Source organism: Pseudomicrostroma glucosiphilum (genome assembly GCF_003144135.1).
Source record: "Pseudomicrostroma glucosiphilum strain MCA 4718 unplaced genomic scaffold BCV69scaffold_8, whole genome shotgun sequence".
In the NCBI taxonomy this organism is placed as follows: domain Eukaryota; kingdom Fungi; phylum Basidiomycota; class Exobasidiomycetes; order Microstromatales; family Microstromataceae; genus Microstroma; species Microstroma glucosiphilum.
The window spans coordinates 752,591-770,234 of record NW_020289920.1 but is presented as its reverse complement, the minus strand read 5'-3'; the positions used below and the strand labels follow the sequence as shown (position 1 = coordinate 770,234).

General features: G+C 57.0%; 7 protein-coding genes across 7 annotated transcripts; 4 read left to right on the top strand and 3 right to left on the bottom strand.

Moving 5' to 3' along the window:
• The first annotated feature begins 38 nt into the window (after positions 1-38).
• Positions 39-2,034, top strand: BCV69DRAFT_283357 (LuxS/MPP-like metallohydrolase). The gene is made up of 5 exons (XM_025492674.1): positions 39-230; positions 492-570; positions 679-691; positions 774-908; positions 991-2,034. The coding sequence occupies exons 1-5, from the start codon at positions 96-98 to the stop codon at positions 1,970-1,972; spliced, it is 1,344 nt and encodes a 447-aa protein (XP_025347633.1). The 5' UTR covers positions 39-95; the 3' UTR covers positions 1,973-2,034.
• A 205-nt stretch (positions 2,035-2,239) lies between these two features.
• On the bottom strand, positions 2,240-3,570 carry BCV69DRAFT_283354 (hypothetical protein). Its single transcript, XM_025492673.1, has 2 exons — positions 2,988-3,570; positions 2,240-2,875 (listed from the first exon to the last, which is right to left on the bottom strand). Exons 1-2 carry the CDS (start codon positions 3,541-3,543, stop codon positions 2,343-2,345), a joined length of 1,089 nt encoding a protein of 362 aa, XP_025347632.1. The 5' UTR covers positions 3,544-3,570; the 3' UTR covers positions 2,240-2,342.
• Positions 3,571-4,016: 446 nt separating this feature from the next.
• On the top strand, positions 4,017-5,619 carry BCV69DRAFT_299595 (hypothetical protein; the record flags this gene model as incomplete). The annotated part of the gene is made up of 3 exons (XM_025494350.1): positions 4,017-4,186; positions 4,287-4,552; positions 4,814-5,619. 3 exons carry the CDS (start codon positions 4,017-4,019, stop codon positions 5,617-5,619), a joined length of 1,242 nt encoding a protein of 413 aa, XP_025347631.1.
• A 963-nt stretch (positions 5,620-6,582) lies between these two features.
• BCV69DRAFT_249618 (putative GPX2-glutathione peroxidase) lies at positions 6,583-7,460 on the top strand (the record flags this gene model as incomplete). The annotated part of the gene is made up of 4 exons (XM_025490347.1): positions 6,583-6,834; positions 6,983-6,992; positions 7,073-7,195; positions 7,345-7,460. The coding sequence occupies 4 exons, from the start codon at positions 6,583-6,585 to the stop codon at positions 7,458-7,460; spliced, it is 501 nt and encodes a 166-aa protein (XP_025347630.1).
• A 586-nt stretch (positions 7,461-8,046) lies between these two features.
• BCV69DRAFT_299593 (Mur ligase) lies at positions 8,047-10,071 on the bottom strand (the record flags this gene model as incomplete). Its single annotated transcript, XM_025494349.1, has 1 exon — positions 8,047-10,071. The coding sequence occupies one exon, from the start codon at positions 10,069-10,071 to the stop codon at positions 8,047-8,049; it is 2,025 nt and encodes a 674-aa protein (XP_025347629.1).
• A 3,728-nt stretch (positions 10,072-13,799) lies between these two features.
• BCV69DRAFT_260494 (kinase-like protein) lies at positions 13,800-14,861 on the top strand (the record flags this gene model as incomplete). The annotated part of the gene is made up of 2 exons (XM_025490675.1): positions 13,800-13,916; positions 14,022-14,861. Coding segments are annotated over exons 1-2 (909 nt in total), but the record flags the coding sequence as incomplete, so codon positions are not given.
• A 1,050-nt stretch (positions 14,862-15,911) lies between these two features.
• Positions 15,912-17,481, bottom strand: BCV69DRAFT_283350 (inositol monophosphatase). The gene has a single exon (XM_025492672.1). The coding sequence runs from the start codon at positions 17,419-17,421 to the stop codon at positions 16,042-16,044; it is 1,380 nt and encodes a 459-aa protein (XP_025347627.1). The 5' UTR covers positions 17,422-17,481; the 3' UTR covers positions 15,912-16,041.
• Between the last annotated feature and the right edge of the window lie 163 nt (positions 17,482-17,644).

The window sequence follows — 17,644 nt, the reverse complement described above, 5'->3', positions numbered from 1 at the left end:
AGTCCTTCCCGCTGTTCGTCTTCACCACTACCGCACATCGCATCACCCTCCCGCATACCCCTCTCTCCTCCCCCCACCCCTCTATCACCCTCACCATGTCGCTCGCCAGGGTCGCTACGCCTTGCCGATCCTCCCTCCTCCGGACAGCAGCCGCTTCCCCCGTTAGCGCAGCCATCGCAAGGAGGGGATACGCTACTCAAAAGGTGGACAACATCCCACTTGCTGCCTACGTGGGTATCCAAGACTGTGCATAGAGGCGGGGCTACAAAGTGGTGGAAAGGGGAATTCTCAGATCATCGGCCAGTGACGCGGACCAGCTGGGACGACGAGAGCCAGAAGGGAATACAAGGCTGGAGGAATTAGCTTGGGAAGGGGATCGCGGGCATGCAGGTGGAAGAATGGGAACAGAGAGAGAGGATGCCACTTCGCAATATCCCAGGCCTGTCAGATGACTAACTTCCTTCCTGCTCTCTATGCGGCGCTCCTCACAGGACAACGGATCACCTACCTCAGCTGTCACAGTCGCAATCAGGGCCGGAGCTCGCTATGAGACCAGCCCCGGAATCGCAAGTCAGTACAATGATGCAGAGAGCAGAGGATTGCATTCCTCAAGCAGTGGCAGCTGACCTTCTCTTCTACTCGACACCCCTTTCCTCCAAATACTTTTCTTCGATGAAGATGGTCTGAAGCAGTGAGTCTTTGAACAAGACCTACCCCTCCGATCTGCAGACAGGCAGACACTGACCACGAAGCTCTCCACTTGTTCACTACAGCTTCCTGTTCAAGTCAAATGCCAAGCGATCTGCTCTGCGACTGGTTCGAGAGTCTGAGCTGTACGGTGGTCTTCTATCCACCTCGCTCTCGAAGGAGCACCTGTTCCTGACCGCTGAATTCCTGCGTGGTGACGAGTGAGTACTGTCTGCCGCCTCAGCGAAGAGGGATCTGCGATCTGACGGGAATTGTATTCCTCTTTCTTGCTCCGACTGCTAGGGACTTCTTCGTCGAGATTCTAGGAGATGTTTTGTCCAGCTCCAAATTCGCTACGCACGAGTTCAACGAGGAGGTCCTGCCCGCCTCTCGCGCCGAGTACGAGCAGGTAGCAGGCAACCCTTCCATTCTTGGCTTCGATGTCCTCACTCAGACCGCTTACAGGCAGCGAGGTCTGGGCGCTTCCCTCTACGCCAGCCCCTCTTCCCCCATCAGCGCCTCTGGTGTCAGCTCGTATGCCAAGGGAGCCTTCGCCAGGGACAACATTGCCGTCTTCGGTACCGGAATCACACAAGACAAGCTCTCCTCTCTGGTGTCCAAGAGCTTCTCTGGTGTTCCTGGCACATCAACCGGCGCCCTGAATGCCGGTCCCTCTACCTACTTCGGAGGCGAGCAACGAGTAGACTTTGCCCCTCACCACGCCGACAGCCCCAAGGCCCACAACGGCCACTTCTTCCTCGCCTTCGAAGGTGGCTCTTCGCCAGAGTTCGCCGTGCTGCGCGCCCTGCTAGGTGGTGAATCCAGTGTCAAGTGGTCCAAGGGTCTTTCGCCCCTGGCTCAGGCCGCTGCCAAGGTGAATGGAGGACACGCCGAGGCCTTCAACCTGACTTTCAGCGATTCCGGATTGATCGGTGCCTACATCACTGCCCCCACTGCCACGCTGCCTGCTCTGGCAAAGGAGGTGGCCGGTGCATTCAAGTCGGCTGCATCGAGCGTCTCGTCAGAAGACCTGCAGAGGGCCATTGCCAAGGCCAAATTTGACCTGACCAGCCAGATGGAGACCAAGGAGCACGGTAGGGCATTTGTCGGTGCCGCCCTGTTGAACAAGGGATCAGTGGTCATGAGTGACGAGGTCGTCTCTCAGCTCGAGGGCGTAAAGGCTCAGGGACTCAGTGCAGCCGTGGACAAGATGCTGAAGGGCAAGGCTACCACTGTGGCCATTGGAGATGTTCGTCAGCTGCCTTACGCCGACGACCTTTTGTAAAAGCAACAAAAGAGGATTTGGTGCGGAGATGAGGAGGAGATGCGGAGCAGGGAAAGGGGGAGGAGGGGGTCGAGGCGTTCATCGGACAGTGTGCCGATCCTTGCTCTACCCTGTCTCGCCTGCATTTAGCAATACAAAGATCGTGGTATACTTCTCTTGGTCGTGGCTGTGCTTGATGTTTAGAGTGCTCTGCGACACTGCCGTGTATTGACGCACCTAGGTGACTTCTTGCTCACATCTGCAAGCACTGCGACGATCGTAGAGGACTGCTGGGCACACATGAATGTTGGCTTGCTACAGTACAGGTGGGACATCTATTCAAGTGGCCACAATACGCTTTTGCCTTGCCTTGGCTGCGACGGAAGAGGGTTCATGTAGCAGTAGCCGTCGGTGGTTGCTTTGCCCCCTCTTCTCCCAAGACCTGAATCTTGCCTGAGGCCGATGGGAAGAGGTTGCTCCATCTGTCCATGTATGCTTCTGCTCCCGGTCCTACTCCTACTCCCACTCCTGCTCCTGCTCCTCCGGTACCAATGCTGGGTATGCTAACCGTGGTTCCCTCTACCCTATTGACCATTCTGAACATTCCTCTGGGGAGTTTCTTGCTCTCCTCTCGACTCATGACCTTTGCCCTCTTTGCGTCCCTCTCTCCTCCAATCCCTCGAACTCCACCAGCTCCTCCAGATCCCTCCGCACCACCCGCTTCATCCTCCTCCTCATCTTCATCAGGCTGACCCATCTCCCTAGTTGATTTCCTCCCCACCTGCTTCTTGAGTAAACGATTGATGGTTTCCGTCTTTTCGTCGTCGAGCTTCTTCTCGGATTGGTACCGCCTGCGACGGGCGACTTCGGAACGCATCAGGGCCACTTCTGCTTCTGTGCGCTTGAGCTTTTTAGAGGTGTCGGCTGTGAAAGAGGTGGGGGGAAAAGTGGGAGACCAAGGATGACAGGTGAATGTGTGAGCGAGTGAGGAGAGGAGGAGAGGACAGAAGCAGGCAAATTTGCAGCGGACACTCACAGAGTGGTAGCTCTAGGAGCTCTTCTCCCATTCCCGCCTTTGCCATCTGTCTAGCCGTCTTTGGCATATTGGCAAGGAAAGATTCTTCTCCATCTGCATCGTCTTCCTCCCCTTCGGTTCCCTCTGCGGGTAAAGAAGCCAGATCTCCTTCGTCCTCTAGCTCGTCCTCCAGCTCGTCCAGCTCCCCATCCTCTTCCTCTTCGCCCTCTGCATCTAGCAGATCTTCATCATCCGACTCGGACTCGACAAGCTTCTTGCCCCGGTTGTTCTTGACCACGGTGCGTGTAGGACGACTTGATGACGACGATGCTGTTGCTGCTGCTGCCTTTGAGGATGAAGCTGCTGAGCGAGCAGAAGTCTTCTTCTGCAGCGGGCTCCGTCCTTTAAGTGTAATCTTGAGCGACTTCCTCGGTCTACTCGGTGTAGGTGGTGAAGGCTTAGCAGACGAGTCGTTTCCCTCCTCCTCATCGTCCTCCTCTTCTTGCAGCTCATCCTCGTCCGCGTCGAGTTCATCATCGTCTGGCTCGCCTTCGGCGTCTTCATCATCGCCGAGCATCTCTGTATCCTCCTGCTCTTGCTCTGGCTCCTCTTCTGAGGCAGAAGAGAGGGCAGAGGAGACTACGGAGAGCCGAGAGGGCTGGCGGGCATGTCGCTTGCGGTTGGAGGGTGATGCGGAGGACATGGCAATGACACGGGGGAGCAGAGTTGGTTGGTGGATTGCAACAATGTAAATGGCAGCGAGGCAATGACTGTATACTATTCTAGACAAGAATATCGCAGTGGGCCCGGCCGAGGGGCAGCCGTGGCTCTGGTGCACGCCGGCTTGGCGTGGCGCTCGACGTGGAGCAACAAAAGTTGGAAATGGCCGCCGTCCCGCAATGACCATCAGCCTCGGTGGGTCCTTCTACTCCTCCTCTTGTTCGCCGTCCCGACCCTCCTCCACACCCTTCCTCTTTACTACCTCTGTTCCTCCTCTTGGCTTCAGTCCTCAAGCTAGGCTCCCTCGCTGGCCCTCTATAGCTATCCACCATGCCTGCAGTCGACACTACTGCCGACGATGGCCTCCTCCACACGCTCATCTCCTACGCTTCTTCCTACGTGGGCGGCACCTTCTTCGGCACCATCCCCGCTCCCATCTTTCAGATCTTAGCTGGCTTCTCCAACCTGATTTGGAGACTGGTGGCCGGAGTGTCCAACGAGTGAGTGGCCCTCACCCTTTGCGGAGAGGCGATATAGCAGGGAAACTCAACATTCCGATCTTGTGCTCTTCCTTCACTCATCACCTGGTCCCGCACACAGCCCAACATCATGGACTTCCACCGTCTTGCCGCCTTTGATTGCCCTCTTCGCAGCTTACCTATCCCTCGTCATGGCTTACAGAACTCTGCGGTCCACCATTCTCCTGATCTGGTGGGGCATCAAGTGGGGAGCCATCATTGGTGCAGGAATCGCACTATGGGCATGGTGGACTGGCAATCAGGACGCGATCAATAGTGTAGGCGAGACGCCTGGGACTGCTGCAGGACTGGCCAGCTGGGCGGGAGGTCTAGCTGGACTGAATGGAGGTGAGTGGGCGCATTAGGTAGACTCCAAAAGAAGTTCCGACTGGTCGCACTGGGCAAGGATGTTGGGTCTCGCAACAAGTGTGTGACTCTATGCTGGCACACCAAGAGATGTCAGGTCTGACCGTCGGGCAATGACTCCGCTTCTCTTTGTCTTCCTAAGGTGCTCGAAGATGATGTTTAGATGGAAAGCTAATCGACAGCGATCTCTCCCGCAAAACTCTCCTCACTCATGCCATTCCGCTACCGATTCGATGGACACAGCGGCGACATTGGCCACTACCCTGCCGCTCTTGTCACGTCTGTACGGAGCAGCGACGCAGGATCGACCAGCCACGACAGGCCGTGGTACGCGAAGATCTGGAGGACGCAGTGCATCTTCCAGGTCCAGGCAAGGTGCAACAGGGCAGAGCGTCTTTGATTCACTCGACGACGAGGACACAATCGGGCAAGGTGCCGCGGGCAGGACTGACGCCGAAGCTCTGCTGAGCGGTGTCCTCAATTCAGCCGGGTCATTCTATCGATCAGCTACCTCTGGCGGTCCAGGCAGACAACGCAAGACAAGATCCACGGCTGAAACTGTGGCCGATCTTTTCCAGGCTGCCAACGGTGGGGAATCGCGAGGAGCAGGATCCAGTGCACGGGGCAACAGACGAGGAACAAGCCCGGAAGGAGAAGGGCAGGGGGACATACTCGGCGGTCTGCTGAGCTCGATTGGACTCGATGGACTTATGGATGTCGCTCAGGGGGTGAGCGATGAAGGAGATCAGAGTCAGATGAGTCGCTGGCTGAACATGATTCGCGAGACGGTCAATGAGGCGAATGGACAGCCAGCAAGGAACAGGCAGCGCACGCCACGAGCGAGGAGAAGGAGCAGCTGGTTTAGCTCTGGGTCTGGCGAGGACAGCGACCTCGACGAGGAGGATGGCGATGCTGACGCTGACTTTGTGTTGGATGACGAAGATGAGGATGGATCGTCAGGGGACTGGCCCTGGTCTTCCTCCCGGCGGCGAGGTCCCGCATACAATACGCGTTCGAAGCGGACTAGCAGGAGCGGTAGGCGCGCTTGACGTGGAGACCTCTCTCTCTCTCTTGGCCTGGCATCAGATCTCTCGTTTCCCGTTCATCCCTGTATTGTTACCTGTGCTGCAATGTCTCTACGTCCGTCTTTGCAACTCTGTATGCCTTTCTCTCCTTTCCTGTCAGCGGGCTTCAAGTCAAGTCTATTTGCAAAGATTGATCTGTGCACCGTCCTCCTACACCTACAAGTCCAGTCTAGGAAGCGGAAAGAGGGGTGCGTCCACAGAGGTGCAGCAGCAGCAGCAGCAGTAGCAGCAGCAGCAGTAGGAGCAGGCAAGGGTCAATTCCGCGCGGAACTGAGCAGCTCCGTCGGTCTGTCAGCTTGTGGCCCTGCCCGTCTGCCTGGGCCTGTCTGACGCCCCGCTCCCCCACTTCCCCCCCCCCCCCCCGGCGGCCCGGACGCTTTTCCGCGGTGCAGTGCAGTGCGGTTCGGTTCGGTGTTTGGACTTGAGCAAAGGGGGCCCGCGCCCGGTACACCCACGTCAGACAAGCAGAGACGAGACGAGACGAGACAAGAACCGGCTGCCCGGCTAAGGCTGGCTGGCTGAATGGATGGATGGATGGATGGACTGAGCTTGACTTTGACCGGCCGCCCATGTCCGTTGCCGCCACAATGCGTTAATTTTTTGGGCGCCCAAGGCAACACCCGAGGTACCAATAAGGGAGAGAGAGAGAGGGGGGAGGCGTAAATTCCGAGATGCACATCAGACGAGAGAGAGAGAGAAGGGGGGAGCAAAGGGCAATTTAGATGTAGAGAAGTTGGAAAGTGGCCCTCGGAGTGATGTGGCTATCTCTCCTTGTCTCCTTATCCTTTAGACCCCAGTTGAATCGATCAGATCAGATCAGACGAGCAACCTCTTTGATACCGCCACCACTGCTACAGCCTAGATTCACCAGATCCTCCCGCCACCCTTCCCCCTCCACACATCAGCTCCTTCTCCCCACAAACAGCCATGGTCGACTTTTACACCCTCTCCGCTCCCAAGCCCAATGGCTCTTCATACGACTTTGCCTCTCTCAAGGGTAAAGTCGTCCTTATTGTAAACACTGCCTCCAAGTGTGGCTTCACTCCTCAATTTGCTGAACTAGAGGAATTGAACAAGAAGTACAAGGATCAAGGATTGGTCATTTTGGGATTCCCGTGTAATCAATTTGCTAGTCAGGACCCAGAGGGAGATGAGGGGATTGGAGCTTTCTGCACAAAGGTGGGTAGGGAAGAGGGGTATGCTGGAGTGTTGGGGGGAAGCGATGCGGAAGAAAGGGATGGCGGGCTGCGCCACTGTCCTACGATACTGATTATGGACCTTCTCCCACTCCCACTGCTCTCATGGCATCTTCCCCTCCTGCTCGCAGAACTACGGAGGTACGTTCATCCATCTCGACTCGTCACCACATCACCTGATGAGCCAGACGCTTACGGTCTCTCCCTCCTTCACCTCACAGTCTCCTTTGACATGCTCGCAAAGTCGGACGTGAATGGCAGCAATGCAAATGAAGTCTTCAAGTGGCTAAAGGACCAGAAGAGTGGTCTGCTTGGCCTCAGCGGGATCAAGTGGAACTTTACCAGTGAGTCATTACAGTCCATGATAGATGGACAAGCACTTTTCGGCAGGGCAGAGAATGCTTCGCGGAGCGTGGCGTGGCGTGGCGTGGCGTGGCGTGGCGTGGCAGGATAGGGAGCTGATCACTTCTGACTTTGCCTCTTTATTTATTAGAGTTCCTCGTGGACAAGGATGGAAAGGTGCAACAGCGTTACTCGCCCCAGACTAAGCCTCTTTCCATTTCCAATGAAATCGAGAAGCTACTCAAGGCACCTTCTGCCGCCAAGTAAGAGCTTCGAATCCAAATCAAGCCAAGCCAGGATAGGCCTGAGCTTAGGCTAGGGTTAAGCTCGAGCTTCCAACATCTTGCAACCCTTCCCGCTTCCCTGGCCTTGGACCTCGAGACGCGTAGACGTTGCAAGTCTACCTACCTGCTGCCGCCTCTCTTTGCTCCCTTTCCCACATCCTCTTGCACTACCCTGCTACATTTCCAAGTTTCGATAATGCATACGTCTACATATCCCTCTCACTCTTCTTCTCCTCCTCCTTCTTCTGTCAGTCCCTGCCCTGCAGTACAGTGCAGGGGACCTAACCACCCGCTGTATATCCCCCCGACCCCTGCTCATCCATTTGAAGTACAATGAGGATCAAGGTAGTATGTACTGCCGAAAAGGATGTTGTGCATCGACTGAGGGATGGTTGACTCGTAAGAAGAAAGGCAGCGAGGAAGCGAGCAGCAATTGTGTGATGAAGTGATATGTCATGGCTATCGATTGGTTGGTGAAAAGGGTCTATCTAAGGTCAGGTGGACTGCTCTACAAGTTCGTCACCCGGCTCTCCCGCTCCCTGCTCTCCGGCCCGCCCTACGTCTTGCCTTCACCCCCGGCCAGCAGCGCGCCCCTGAAGCTGATCGACGAGCCTGTACAGCTCCCCAGCGAGATAGAGGGAGCCGGTGAGGACAACGAGCGAATCTCTGCTCCCCTCGACACTTTGTTCCCCAGCTGGTCTGCCCGTCTCCTGACCTTCCTTTGAAGCCCACAATAGGGCGCTCTGCAGGTTTGGCAGGGAGATGATTTCCCATTGAGTTGACTTTGCAGTCACAGCTTCAGCTTGGACCTCCTCTGCTTGTGTTCTGCAGGCAATCTTCGCTTGCAGAAGTGTGGTCAATTCTTGCGGGTCGAGCGGTGAGACCCACGGCATCCCCTCTACGGGCGTTGAAAAGGGAACAAAGCCCACTCGGATAGTGAGGTCAGCGCCACCGCCATCGCCATCGCCATCGCCATGCTCGTCGCCCCTATCGGCTTCGGTTAGGGAGAGGGCTTTGAGCTTGCCTTGTAGGGAGGGCGGCTCGAGTACTGCTAGTTTGAAGGGGAGCTGTGCGAAGATGTGAAGGAGAGTCTCGAGATCACCGTCCTTCTTTTTGCTCTCGGAGAAGGAGACAAGTAGAGTGAGTGTCAGAGCCGAGGAGGAGGAGGAGCCTTGTCGTGCTTGACGCATAGCTTGCAGATGCCGGAACAGAGCCGAGAAGGCGGGAAGATTGTGAGCTCCATCGACAAAGAGGCGTAGAGCGGCAGTCTTTCCTTCTTCTATAGCGCTCCTTGCTGGAAGGGGGAGAGGGACGTCCACCCAGCTCCCTCTGCCTTCCCAACTCTCTACCCCGCTCACAATGGCGTGCTCCACACCTTCGCTCAGCGCCCCACTGGGACCACTAAGTATTCCACCTTCTCGCAGAGCCCAGGCGAGGCCCAAGCGCAGCTCCTCATGGCGGTCGGCTCCCTGCAATCCACGAGCAGATGGGGGCTCGTCTGATGCAATAGCGTAGATTGTGGAGAGGGCCGTAGAGACGGATGACAGGACAGGCGCTGTTGGCTGCAGTGGGGGAAGCAGAGGCGTCTTCAGGGCGGTGTGGCCGGGCGATGCTTGGAAGGGTCCATTGGTGAAGAGTGTCGACGCTAGCGATGCTGGTGTTGCAGTCGTTATCGATGTAGATGCGGAGCTTGTTTCGGAATCGTCTAGGGACACTCCCGTCGCAGCGTCGGTCGTGGCTGTTCTTGTTGTGGAAGGCGTCTGCAATACAGGCGGTAGAGTTGCGCTCCACTGTGATATGACTCGCCACTCGCCTTCTTCTTGACGACCAACGGTCTTCCCTGTAGGAGTTTCACATCGGACGAGCCGAGCTTTGAGCGTTTCTGCCACTCTGCGAGTCGTTGAGAGGATCTCGGCGGAATCCTCGCCAAGAAGTCGTGGATCTTCCTCCTCTACTGACCAGCGGCGGAGGTTCGTCTCCCTCACCTCGGGGCACTGACCTGCTACCACTACAAGGCCATTCTCCTTTGCAATGCCCAGCTTGTTCTCTGTGATTTGCCCCAAGGTGTCGCCTAGGAAGCCAGCATGGTCTCTGCCAATGGGCGTGATGACACTGGCGAGGACGACCTCCGCAGGGAAGACATTGGTGGCGTCCGTCAATCCCCCCATACCGCATTCGACGATGAGTACTTGTGGGGCGGGTGTGGTGAGGGTGCAGCTGACGAGGAAGCGTGCAAAGAGCCGCTCAAAGGGGCTGGCATCGATGGATGGCGCTACTTGCCCGGCCTGGTCGAGCACATTCGCCTCGATCACCCTCTCTCCTGCTGTCTGCCATACCCCAGCATCCACCACTTTGCCTGCCACTCGGCACGAGTCCCTCTCCTCTCGCAGATGAGGCGAGTTGAAGCGAGCTGTACGAAGGCCAAAGTGTGTGAGGAGCAAGTCGAGGAGTGAAGAGGTGGTGCCTTTGCAGTTTGTGCCGGCGATGTGTATCACTGGGAAGGTATTCTGGGGGCGGCCGAGACGATCAAGTAGTGGGATGATGCGTTGCAGGCCTGGTCGGATGGCGGCCGTGGCAGACGAGGAAGAGGCCATCCTGGTCAGAGTCACTCGGGCACCAGAGAGGCGACGTAGGGCGGGACTGACAGAGAGACGGTGATGAGGACCCGGTACAGATGCTGCTTGTCTGGCGATGAGCATGGAGATGCGGGCGTCTGCGGCCTGACCCTTTCACATTGAGCGTCGTGAGGGCAAGCATGATCGATCCCCCTCTGGATTCTCTCCACCTCTACTTTGTTCCTGCCTGCTTGCCCCTGCGTCCAGGCCCAGCCAGGCCCCGACTGCAACTCAAAACGCGGGGTCAAAGCGGAAAGGGACGGCGGCCATGCGCGCACTCGGGCCCACACACCCAAGTCCGTTCCAGACTAACACCACCACAGCCTGAATTAGACTACTCCCGTACCACCCGCCCTCCTCCACCATGGCCTCGTAGAGCACGCCATTGCCGACTTCTTGTCATACACTTGCTTCCGCTGAAGCTCGGATCCGCTCGCTCTTGCCGCCCCATCGCCGCCATCTTTCCACACGCCCTCAACACCTCGAACGCAAGATGCAGCAAGGTACATGAAGCAAAGTCACCCACCAGCTCTCCCCCTTGGCCCCAGACGGCAACAACAGCTAGTCGTCAAGGCGACTGCTGAGCGAGACTGCTGCACTCTTCCATAGCAGATCTGTCCCTTCAGTCAGCCCACAGCATGTCCCAGTCGCGCCCATCCTCCTCACGTCTGCCAGATCCGGCAGCGGAGCAGGCCCTCCCTCAGGGGCCCGAACCAAGGCAGGCCACCGCTTCCTCCTCCTCCTCCCAGCCGCCTTTTCCTCCAGCTCGCAACAGAAGCGGCATCCTCTCCAGAGGACATTCCAATCGCTCTGCTACTCATATCTCCTCCCCGGAGCCCAGTATACTTTATCCCTCCGCAAGTGAAGATGACGGGGAGAGCGACTTCATCTCCGACTCTGGGCCTCTCCCCAAACGCTTCCCTCCCTCCTATCCTTCCTCGGCAAAGTCCTCGTCGTCACTACAGAGCCAGTACCGAAATGCGCCGATGAGCTCGGGTGCTCCACAAATACCCCGGATCAGTCCTCTGGCGTCAGCAGCTAGCTCGTCCAGCAATCTGGTAGACGCTTCCTACTCAGCAAGCAATGGTCAACGGGGCGACAACGCTAGTGCCTTTGGAGGTCGCAGCACTGCCTCTGCGAGTGATGATCGGAGCTTTGATTTGAGCAGAGCCAAGAGTATCAGCTCAGTATCCAGCGTCACCAGCACCAGTAGTATGGAAGCCGCCCCTTTCCGAGCAGCGCCTTTGGGAAAGATCCGGACGAGCTACAACGGGGGTGCGGCCGCTGCCGGAACTGTGCGAGGGCCGGTTCCCACTATACGGACGCATCCAAAAGACCCTCACAGGTCCACTTCCGTCGCGGATCTTCGCGAAGATCTCCCCTTCAACAGTCCCCGAACGCCCAATGCTGGAAGTATGACCGCTTTCATGGCAGCCGCGCAGGAGTCTGCCATTGCTGCTTCTCGGCATCCCGCGGCTGATGAGGATACCACTTTTCCGGAACTGACGATGAGCGGTAGTGCGGAGCTCCCTCGCCGTACAGCAGAGGGCGCATCGCCTGTCGAGAAGGTCGTATCGTCTCCTGCTGCAGCTCTTGCTGCTCGGCAAAGGGGCTACCTTCCCAAAGCTCCAACGAATGAATGGCATTACCGCAATGGACCTGGTATGGGTGGCAACATGGGAGGTAGACCCATTCCCGGAGCATATCGTAGTCTGGCAGAGATGACGCAGGGTACAGCGGAGAGCATCACGACCGCTGCTCCTTCGCCGTGCCCTTCTCCCACGTCCAAGCGCACCGCGGCAGTCATTCGCAACAAGCTAGCGAAATCAGCTAGCAAGTTGGGTCTGAAACCATTGACAGTGGTCCCTGGAGCAACTCCTCTCCACCCTCGGGTGGCGTCCGAGTTCGCGGACTCTGCTTCAACGACGAGTGAGGTCCTGGACGTGCAGCAGGACTTGATATCTTCAGCTACAGGTGGTGCGCTGTCCGATCCTCGCGCAATCAACGTGCGGCCTCGCAGCGTGGCCCTAGCTTCTTCGCTGTTGAGTTCCAGCAGTGGGTCCTCCGGAGAAGTCATGGTCCGTACCAGCTCCGCTACAAATGCTCCACTCATAGTACCTCGACTTTCACCTCATCCCGATGCTACGCAACGTATGAGCAAAGCAGGCGGTTTTTTCCCAGGACCCTCGCCGAGTTCAGATATTGCAGCAATGGCAAAAGCATCGCCGTCCGGCAGTCCTCTGAGCCAAGCTGTCGAGGACGAAGACCCGTTGCTGCCAATTCTAAGTCTTTCCGCACTACGGCCGCGTCCAGGAGGCAGGGACAGCTTTAGTAAAGCTAAGCGGCGATCATCAGCAACTCCTTCGGTCAGTGCTGGTGTGGAGCCAGACGTCGTGACTCCCAAGGGCGACGTGGACTCCCCTTCGCGAGCTACAAATGCTGAAAACGCCAGTACTAGTCCTCACCACAATACTCCATCGCAGCCCACTCCTGCCGAAGTAGTTCGAATGGAAGCTCAGGCTGGTATAGCTCGCCTGCCGACCGTAGGGTCGGGTCCAATGCCCGGCCCCACTCCAACAGTCCGGCCGCACGCCTCCCTCAAGACACCCGCGGCGCACTTGAGCGAAGATCCAGCCTCTACCACCGCTTCGCTGCCGCCTTCAACGATTCTGAAAGCGCCGGATGCGACTCCCGCGTCGACAGCAGCAGGCGCTCAGCGAAGTGCGAAAGAGGTACCGTATGCCCGACCCATCATTGTCCGATCGACTTCGAGTCAGAGCAAAGCATCGCTAGCTAGCTCGACATCGCACGAGAGTCTGGCAGGTCGAGCTTCTTCCAGTAGCGCTGCTCAGCAACAGCACTCGGCAATCGGGAATGCTAATCCTGCGACCGGCTACAATTCCTTGCGGAATTTCCGATGGGACGACAATGATGGTAGCACTCCTGACGATGGCAAAGGACTAGAGTCTGGAGAAGGTACTTCGAGCAAGAAGAGCGATGAGCACGTACAGACAAGCCCACAAGATTCAAACCCTTCCTCTCTGCACGCATCGGAAGGTGAAAGTCACGGATGGGCAGATCCCGAAAGACCCCTGCCTCAAAGAGCGGCAAGCGCCATGTCTTATGCAAGCGCAGATCATCTTGAACTTGGGGCTGAAGCCCCTGGTGTGACGAGTGGACAGGAGCAGACTGCCCTTGTCTCTCGAGAGAGCTCTCGTGCCCCGTCGCCGACTGGCCATTCGGGGCATACCGCTGCCGGACAACTCCCGAAGGGCGTGAATGGAAAGTCTCACCCTTCGAAATCCGACCTCAAAGGCAAAGCTCTGCCTCCCGCTGTTGTCCCACCTCCCATGTTGAGAATGGAGTCAACCAATACTTCAGTATCTAAGGCAGTCTCTGATACGTCAGATATGGCTCCTCCCGTACCCTTCAAGCGACCATCCAGGCTCGCTGCGGGTAGAATGGACTCGTCTGAGAATCGCTACGATGTCATGGAGGGCGGAGTGAAACCCGCCACCAATGACGTGAACCTCACTGACAGTAGTGCTGGTAGCGGTGCTGTCGTGGCGCCTGCGATGCCAAGTGCAACTGGCGATCGGCTGAGCGTCATTGCAGAGTCATCGCCAGACCGGAGGTCAAGTCACAGCTCTGCAAGCACCCCAGTCAGTGTATCGCCTACTCCTCCAGGCCTGAAAGTGGCGGATATACCGGCTACCGTGCCTGTGCCGACCCAGAGCTCGTCGGCGCTCCCGTCAATGTCAAGGCCGCGAGGCAGGGACGACTTTGAGTTCGGAGATATTCTCGGAGAAGGCTCATACTCTACAGTCATTCTTGCTTGGGACCTTCTCACTCATGCTTCTACATCGGCCTCGCCTCGACCAGAAGCTGTCACATCAGTGGCGTCAGCACTCGCTGGCAGTGGATCAAAGGCCGACGCGACGCTTCGTGAGGGCAAAAGAGCCTATGCCATCAAGGTCCTCGACAAGGTTCACATCCTCAAGGAGCGAAAGCAGAAGTACGTCGCTGTCGAGAAGGAAGCTTTGAGCTTGCTGGTGAGACATCCTGGCGTCATCCGACTCTACTGGACCTTCCAAGACCAGGAGTCTCTGTACTTTGTCCTCGAGCTCGCTCCGAATGGGGAGCTGCTGACGTTTATCAAGAAGTATGGGTCATTTGACGAGAACACCACTCGCTACTATGCCGCTCAATTGCTTGATGCTATATCTGGGATGCATGCGGCAGGCGTCATCCACCGTGACGTCAAGCCGGAGAATGTGCTGCTGGACGACCAGATGAATGTCAAAGTGACCGACTTTGGTTCAGCGAAGATTGTCAACAAAGCCGACAACAATGCTGCCTCTGGCAACGCTGCTGGCCCTCCTCGCGCTAATTCTTTCGTGGGCACTGCAGAGTACGTTTCTCCAGAACTCCTCACTGACAAGGCCGCTTCGAAGGCATCGGACTTCTGGGCTTTCGGATGTGTTGTCTTTCAGATGTTGGCTGGACGGCCCCCCTTCAAGGCGATCAGCGAGTATCAGACGTTTCAAAAGATTATCAAGAGAGAATTCGAGATGCCCAGTGAATTGAGCGAAGAGGCCACAGACTTGCTGAACAACCTCCTGGTACTAGAGCCAGACCAGCGATTGCGTGAAGACCAGATCCGTAGTCACCCATTCTTCAAAGGGGTAGACTGGGATGCGCTCTGGCAGACCGAAGCGCCCGCTATGAAGACTGGCATTCGAGCTGCGCCTCCGCCAAAGGAGCCGCGCGAGCAGGAGATAAGCAGCAACTTCGACGGCGTCTTTGGCGATCAGGGATGGGCAGGCGACGACGACTTGGGCTCAGAGGAGGAAGAGGGGCCAGCGTCTGTGAATCAGGAACACATTCCAGCCTTGGAGGGTTCCCCTGGCGACAGCTCCGATGAGGAGACGGGCGACAACGATGTCCGCTCCTTGGCCCCATCGGCCGATCTCGTATCTCTACAATCTGGCCATCGTGCAGACGTCGAGGAAGACGAAAGTCCCTTTTCCTCCCGGTCGCACTTTGGAGCTCCAGACTCTACAGCAGGTACCGCTCCGACGACAATGTCCTCCAGCAGATCTCTGACGACAGCTCCAGAGCGCCGGCCTAGCCAGCCCGCCTCGGCTGTGGCTGCTCGACCCTCAGTGGCAGTTCTGAACTGGGCTGCATTGCTTTTGCCTCATGAAGGTGTCCTGTATGCTTCTCCCACGGTGCATCGCAGGACTGGCACTGCCAATCTGCAGTCCAAGAAGAGGATGCTGATCCTTACGGATTTCCCTCGCCTACTGTGCGTCAAGGAAGACGCGCAGAGCCTAAAGGTGAAGAGTGAGGTCCTCCTCGCCCTACCTGGCGAGGGTTCCGGTGGTCACAAGTCTGGTACGCCAGGCGGTACGAGCCTTCTCGCGTCGCCTTCTCCTTCCTCATCGGTGCCCTCTACGCGCCGTGGCTCCGTCTCTGGCACTCCCTCGACCCTGGTGGTGATCAACACCCTTGCTTCAAACGCAGCACTGGCGTCCATCAACCCCAATGTTCTCCTGTCGATTGAGCAAAGGGGGATGAAGACGCTCATCATCCACACGCCTGCACGGTCGTATACTTATGATGATCCGAGTGGGGATGCCAGCAATTGGATGAGGAGCATACGTTCTGCGGCTGCGAGACGATGAAAGCGGCGAAGGAAGGATGCGCGAGGGTGCTCGCATTGGGTGCGGTCATGATGAACGAGGGAGCCGCGAAGGGCGGTGAGAACAGACATAGGGGTAGTGGAGAAGCAGAGGAGCTATGTGCGGGCAGAAAGATCGACCTAAGCGTGCATGTCGCAATTGTCTCATTATACAAAAAGCTATGTCTCATGCCCACAAAGCTCACTACCAGACTGTCCGTCCGGCCTTCCCTTCCTTCTGGCGACATCATTTTTCTTTGCGTCTCTTAGTAGGCGTACTCTACGCCCTCTCGTTGATAAGCTAATCCACCCAAGTGCAACCTCTGCCAAATGCTCCTCACCACCCTCTCCTGAGCCTGTACTGCCGTCTCTTCTTCTTCTCCTTTTTCCCCCGCAGGCGATCCTACCAGGCATGGTCTAACGCAAAGGAAGCGTCTAGCACCCAATGATGGTCTTGGGAGTCTCATTCCGCTCTTGGAATCCCACAATGGCAAGTCAGGAGGAGGAGCATTCCCCTCTGTAGCTATACCCCCAGCCTCGTACAATACTGCCAGTCCAGCACAAACGTCCCATTCCCAACAACCTCCTTCCCAAAACACATCGATGGTTCCCGAAGCGCAAAATGCTAAATCTAATGCTGCACTTCCCATACTCCTCAGACCTTGAATTTGACCACCAAGTCCATTACGACTTCCCTTTTCACCGGCAAGATTGAGAAAGGAGTTTGCTTTGCGGAGAAGATTCCCATCGGGGTTGGCTCGACGATCTTTGCCCCATTCGGAGGCTATGAGGAGACCGCTGGGAGCTTGGCGGGAGAGGGGACGGGTGGGTTGGAGGGGTAGACGCAGAGGCTGAGGTCCTGGTGGTTGAGGAGCGGCAGAAGAGGAGGAGGAGGAAGAGGGATCCGCTGAAGTCGAGGTGGTGGAGGTGGTAGCCCCAGCGGTGGTTGCAGCAGGAGTAGTACTAGTAACAGGTTGTGGTCTTGGCATTGCTGAGCAGGCATACCGCTCTAGGAATGCCAATGAGCATTGCGTCGAGTCTGTCGTGGAGGGATAGGACTGGTAGGCTCCTCTCCCTTGACATGAAGACCAGAGTGTACCTCCCGAAGCACGAGGATCGAGTCCTCCCAGCATGGGCGCATAGATGGCTCCCACTACCGGCACCTTATTGATCGTAAACCCAATGGATACACACACGAATGGAAACAGGTGTAGGAAGTTGACCGTTCCGTCCAGTGGATCAACGATCCAAGTCGCCTCGTCCGTAAGACCAAAGCGCTTACTACCTCCCGCCGCATACGTTTCTTCGGCCAAAAGGGCATGTCCAGGGTAGCGTTTTTGAATCTCCTCGAGGATAAATTTCTCGACTCGTAGGTCAGTCTCGGTGACAATGTCCACATTGGACTGTTTATCCCTCACATCCAGATCTGGAGTTTCCGAGAGACTTGTGTCATTTGATGAGGAGGAGGAGGAGGAGGCGACAGGGGGTGGGAGATATCCGGCTTGAGAACGGGAAAAGGCAGCTTGCCGGAGAAGAGCCCCTGCACGCACAGCGAGGTCCGTAGCAAAATCATGAATGGCCTCTAGGTCTATCATCGAAGAGGTCTCCGTGCTAGCGTCTGGTAACGCAGAAGAGCTCACTACCATGGCCCCTTTTTTTGGAAGAGCGATGCTGGCAGATTGAGCGAGGGAAGGTCTGGACGAGGAGCAACTTGGTGGCATGGGCCAAGTCTCGACTCGCCTCGGCTTGGGGGTCGGCCATGTCCGAAAGAGCCCGTCGGAGAAATGGTCCAGCTCCACTGCACCCATTCATTCAGCCCATTCGTCATCACCACTAGCCAAACAGGGACTCAAGATATACACACACCCT